Source organism: Miscanthus floridulus, chromosome 17 (assembly GCF_019320115.1).
Source record: "Miscanthus floridulus cultivar M001 chromosome 17, ASM1932011v1, whole genome shotgun sequence".
Taxonomy (NCBI): Eukaryota; Viridiplantae; Streptophyta; class Magnoliopsida; order Poales; family Poaceae; genus Miscanthus; species Miscanthus floridulus.
Genome location: NC_089596.1, coordinates 45,358,628 through 45,364,775, shown reverse-complemented (window position 1 = coordinate 45,364,775; position 6,148 = coordinate 45,358,628). Strand labels below are relative to the sequence as shown.

Genomic DNA, 6,148 nt, shown 5'->3' with positions numbered 1-6,148 from the left:
CGGCCCGTCGGCCTCACCCACGCCCAGCGTCCGCTGCAACTCTGTCAACGTCCGCGACTCAGTCGTTGGAAAGGTAAAAATTGTGAATATGCAATGTACGTACTTAATTAGCTTTGATTGTAGTGTAGTAGTTTTGGCATTTGTTATTTACTAGTTAATGGATGACTCAGGTAGTTAATTTAGTTAGTGATCTAATGAGATAGATATGTAGATAGATAGAAACATAGATACATAGGTACATACATATAGTTAGATAGTTACTTAGATAGGTAGTTACATATTTAGCTAACTAAATAGGATCTAGCTATTTAGTTAGTACACTGTATCTATGTATGTAGTTATTATCTTATTTACTTAGTTTGTAGTTAGAAAGTACTTGTTAGGTACTATCTATCATCTAATTTGGAGTAAAGGACATGTGTTTCGTTATGTGTTTAAACTAGATGGACAACCTAGTGACCATATATCATGGAGGCACCGTTGAATACGATCGCTATGGATATGTTAAGTTTGTTGACATGCAAAGCGTGCCTGTGCTATTCAATGATAGGCCTTCATTTAGTGAGATGGTTGCAAGGGCTCAGGAGGAGCTGCATTGCCTTGGAGATGATGACATTGCAGTTGAGGGTGTACTGCACCTAGGTTCTCCTCCCAACATCCTCAGGCGAATGATCCCAATTGGTTGTGTGGATCAGTGGGAGAACTATATGAGATCGGCTATGAAGAGCCAGCTACAATGTTTGGACATGGTTGTGCATCGGGTGTTAGTTGATCGCATCCCTCATGGGTTTTCCCCACCAATGGGTTAGCCGACACACATCGACCCTCCCATCCCGGAACCTAATATCAATGTGGAGGTTGCACCTACCATTCTCGATGCTCAATCTGCCCCCAATGACGTAGTTGGAGATGCTTGTCAGACTCATGTTGTTGTGGCAGATCCTCCTTATGAGATCCCTTTGGACACAGAATCATCCGAGTAAGTGTCTTAATCGCATGGTTATTGGGTGCTTACCCCCTTCCTTATATCAATTTCTTTCATTCTTTCCTCATTTCTCTGCTTATGTTGTAGGAGACATTCCTGAGAATGTGGATGTGCCTCCTGTTGCTGCGCAAGTGCACTATGGAGATCGATTCCGTGGCTCCAATAGTGTTGAAATTATGAATGATTTGGAGCCATATGAGATGGCAAGGGCTCTTGATTCTGATGTTGATCACCCGGTTGGAGAGCTGACAGAGAGTGATGTTGAGATGCTGAGGCGTATCTTTCTCGACCGCCGTGATCCAAGAGTTCACGAGTTCAGCGATCTTGCTCATTTCGATCATGCGTGTGCAGAAGGACATGATGATGAGCTCCTAGAAGCTCCTGAGGCCGGCCCTAACATGGTAATTGAGAGTGGGAGGGTGTTCAAGGACCTCCCTGCATTGAAGAGGTGGTTGTAGGTGTTTGTAGTGATACGAAAGAGACCTTACAAGGTCTTGCATTCATATGCAGAGCACCGTTACATAGTTGTGTGCGACAAAGAACGTTGCCCATGGAGGGTTTGTGCAAGGAAACAAAAGGTCACCAAAAAGTAGAAGATCACAAAAGTTGTTGGGCCACACAATTGTACTGACCATGAGCTGACACTGAGGCATCGGTAGTTGGCATCTACCCTCATTGCCAAGCGGTTGATGGGAATATTGCAAGGAGAACCCAACATGAAGGTGAGGACAATTATCAGGACCATTGAGGCATTGTATGGAGGTTATGTGATAACTGATGGTAAAGCTTGGAGAGCTAAGCAGCGAGTGTGGAAGATGATATATGGGGACTGGGAGGATGGGTACAAGCAGATGCTAGTACTTTTCAATGCAATCAAAGCGGTGAATACAGGCAAGCATTATGAGTACATCCCAAAACCAAATGCATCAAAGGATGGGAGGTAGATATTCTTCCATGCTTTCTGGTGCTTCCCTCAGTGTGTCGAGGCCTTTAGGCACTATCGTCCCGTCTTCTCCACTGATGGTACGTTCTTGATTGGCAAATACCAGGGCATACTTCTTGTAGCTACATCCTGTGATGCGAACAACAAGTTGGTTCCTTTGGCATTTGCTTTGGTTGAGAAGGAGAATAATGACAGTTGGGGATGGTTTTTGAGGCTACTCCAGATACACATGGTTGGGCTTGGCAGGGAGGTTGGTGTCATATCTGATAGGCACCAGGGCATACTTAATGCCATGCGAGAGGAGATAGAGGGGTATGCACCTTTGCACCATCATTGGCATACTCAGCACCTTGCCAAGAATCTACTCCAGAAGGATGGTGTGAAGGGTAACTTTGATCTGTTCTAGGTGGCTGCTCAACAGCTTGAGGACAAGTACTTTCAGAAAAAAAGTTGGAGCAGGTCAGAACCGCATCAAATGCAGAAGATAGACACTGGCTCACAAATTTGATGATGGATTTGGAGAAATGGATGAGAGCTCACGACGCCGATGGATGGAGGTACGAGTTTCAGTGCAGCAATATGACAGAGTCATTCAATAAGTTGCTATTGGGGATACATGGTATGCCCATGAATGCAATCGTTTAATTCACCTTCTATAAGCTTGTTGCCTGGTTCAACGATAGACATGCCCATGCATTGAAGTTGTGGAGTGATGGAGAGATATGGGCTCCGAAACCAAAGGCACGCCTAGAGAAGGCAAATGAAAGGGCTAACACACATGAGGTTACATGCTTTGACCACACCACAAGGACTTATCAGGTCGAGCATAGGGGTGATACAATGTCCGACGGCGAGGTCCGAGAGTCGAGGATGCATGTGGCTGTCCTCCAAGATTTCAAATACACTTGTGGTAAACTAAGGCAGTACCACTTTCTATGTTCCTATTTGGTGGCAGTAGCTAGGCATCGCAACTATAATATCGAGAGCAGGATACCTCACGAGTTCAGTGTCGACACGCTTGTGCACACATGGAGCCCCTGCTTCATGCCTTTCTAGGGCCCTAGAGAGTGGCCTCCATATGATGGGCCAAAGTACATTGCGGATCCAGCTTACCGTTGGAACAAGCGTGGATCAAGGAAGAGGACGAGGCACAGGATGGTTATGGATCAGATACCCGGAAGAACGAGGCATGGGAGAGGAACCCCATTTGTTACTGACCCTGAGCAGTATGAGTGCGGCAAGTGTGGTAGACATGGCCACAATTCACGAAGTTGTCATTGGCAGATTAGTCAGGTGCGACTATTGGTTGATTTTATTATTTCATATTTGTTGTAATCATTTAATTAATTATGCATGTCTCAATTTATGCTTGTAATTGTGTCAATTACTTGTACATTTCTAAGCTCATGTTTCATTGTATATTGAATTTCTAATACATTGACTTTTTTTGTAGGATGGAGCAATTCCACCTGCTCGACCCGACGTACGAGGCGACCCACCGAGGATGTCTCATAGCGCAGGGGCAGGTAATAATCTATACGTTTTGTTCAAATTTTGGTGAGCGTACACGTGTTCATGAAGTAACAGGAGACTATGTTTTATTCCATGCAGGACCTTCCGCTCCTTCGTCCTACAACCCACAATGGGTTCTTGGACATGCGGTATGATGACAGGTATACTCCTTTCCTACAAAGAGCTGGCCTAGATGACATCTCTTTTTAGGTTCGTTGTGGGTTGCCCAAGTTCAACTTAGCGGCCATAACTGCATTGGTTGTAGGTATTATATTCAATCATTGCCTCCATTCATGGGCATTTGTTCATGTGCTTGCCTTTTTGACATGTAATCTTGCTTTGTCTAAAATATAGGTGGCGGCTGGAGACTCACAGCTTCCACCTGCCTTTTGGGGAGATGACAGTCATGCTCTAGGACTGTCAGAAGATGCTAGGCCTGAGGATTCATGGCAACCTAGTCACCGGGCAGTGTAGGTCAGAAGGCTGGAGAGCACGAGTGGAGGCCTTCCTTGGGAGTGAGCTTGGTGAGCAAGGGGCTCGCACTTCTGGAGTTCTCATCTCCTGGCTCCAGCAAGAGTTCGCATAGTGCCTCGAGGAGGCAGATGAGGAGACAGTTAGGTACTACTGCAGGGCTTGGATCCTACACCTGTTTGCCTACGTTCTCTTCTTTGACGCCATAGGTGACACTGCGTCCTAGATGTGGTTCCACTACCTCTGTGACTAGGACCAGGCGGGTCGCTACAGCTGGGGCTCTATAGTCTTGGGTTTTCTATACCGGCAGCTATGCGAGGGGTGTCGTTGGACTTTGTCCACAGCATCACTTGATGGATGCGTGTACCTGCTCCAGCTGTGGATGTGGGCTCATCTTCTAGTTGGCCGTCCAGAGGTTCTAGCTCATCGTGAGTGATTCCAAGGTCAGCCTCCAAGTCAGCAGCCGACGTGGGCGTACCTTTGGGACCAGGTCAGCGTTCCGTATGCGAGGTTAGAGCGAGCGTACATTGAGTTCATGAACGAGCTAGACACACTGATGGCATCTAGTGTAAGTAAATTTTATTTTCCATGCTAGCTTGAAATGGATTAGTATACCATTTAACATCTTGTTTGGACATGTTGCAGGTGGCGTGGGAGCCGTACGATGGAGAGGGGGCACTTCCTTTTCAGTTGAGCAATGTTTGTGGGTTTGACGATGACTTCTATAGGATGAGGTGCCCTCTAATCTGCTTCTATGTTGTCAAGTTCCACCTGCCAGATAGAGTTGCACACCAATTTGGAGTGAGACAGCTTTGGCCTATGGCTCCGTTCTCGACTGGCGATGACTTACACAAGTGTTTTGCTATTTCAAATGTCTCATGATGGTCCATTTCTATTAATATGGTGACATTTACATGGATTCAAGGAACGATGACAAACATGTAGGTTGGATCGTCAAAAGAACAGAAAGATTTTTGACTAGGAGAAGCACCACCAGTTCTACATTGAGCAATGGGAGGAGATGCATGACAACGTGGACGAGAACGAGCCACACATGAACCGTGAGTTCAAGCGGTACCAAGCTTGGTACCAGCGTGCGACACGTTGCAGGCTAAGGGTACAGTGGACAGAAGATGACTACGCCAACATCGAGTCCTCCGACGATGAAGACATGGCGTATGACCAGTCTACTCATGCAGGAAGGCAGGTGGAGGTAGGACCGATCTTGGACAGAGTGGTAAGTCAATTCCCTTATTTTTCTATGTTAAGTTGCATACCAATACATTAGGCATTAGAGTTATCTATTTTAGTTAGTGCCACCTTCGAGCCATATCATCCTTATTTTTAGCATTGTGCTCTTTGGATGATTAAATGTTTGGATTATATAATGATGTCTTTGTTTGTAACTATGGATGCTCCTAAAACAAGGGAAACTCTTGTGATTTTTTTCCGTGAATCATTAATCATTCTACATTGCTAAAAAGGCACAAATGTAGTACACAGATTAAATATAAATTCATTAGAACGTGTATAGTCCAATTGTATCGTACATACGCTTTGAAGATGAATCTAGGCTTTTTAAGTAACAGTGAACGAATAGAGGCTTTTCAGACAATGAAAATAGACTTTTCAGTTACAAGGATAGCAGCGATTTATCACTTCACTGACATAGTACTGGCATGCAAGGAAGCACAACTCCACTCCATCTCCACCATCCATCTTATGCTTGTTTGATCCAAGGGCTAAGGTGAAGAGGCACATGGATCGCTGACATGGCACATTGAGAGGCCTCCATTCCTCCTATCAACGTATAAATAACCCTCACTCCCTCTCATTCACACACACAACAAGGAAGAAGAGCACTCCTCAACATTTTCTTTCATTACAGTACCAATGTCTGGAGGGTCATCCAGAGGGAGAGGAAAGGGAAGGGAACAACCATTAGGTGGGAGGGTCCTCTTGGTCCTGATTTCTTTGAGGAAGCTCTATATGAGAGGTTCCTAGTTGAGAGCAAAAGCGATTTCATCAAAGAGGCACCACTGAGAGGATATGATGAACGGAAAGAAGAGTGGCCAAAATGCATGCATGGTGAGGACTGCCTAGTGCAGATGTTCACTGAGGGAATAGATGGAGGTCGTCGTTTCTTCAAATGCCCGCGAACATGGGTAATTGCTATTAGTATTTGTTTCTTCAATATGTTTCTCGTCTATACAACTTATATGACATACTTATTGCAG

The 6,148-nt window shown here is 45.2% G+C and overlaps 1 protein-coding gene across 1 annotated transcript; it reads left to right on the top strand.

Moving 5' to 3' along the window:
* The first annotated feature begins 1,701 nt into the window (after nucleotides 1-1,701).
* Nucleotides 1,702-2,334, top strand: LOC136515602 (uncharacterized). Its single transcript, XM_066509142.1, has 2 exons — nucleotides 1,702-1,925; nucleotides 1,980-2,334. The coding sequence occupies exons 1-2, from the start codon at nucleotides 1,702-1,704 to the stop codon at nucleotides 2,332-2,334; spliced, it is 579 nt and encodes a 192-aa protein (XP_066365239.1).
* Nucleotides 2,335-6,148: the final 3,814 nt, after the last annotated feature.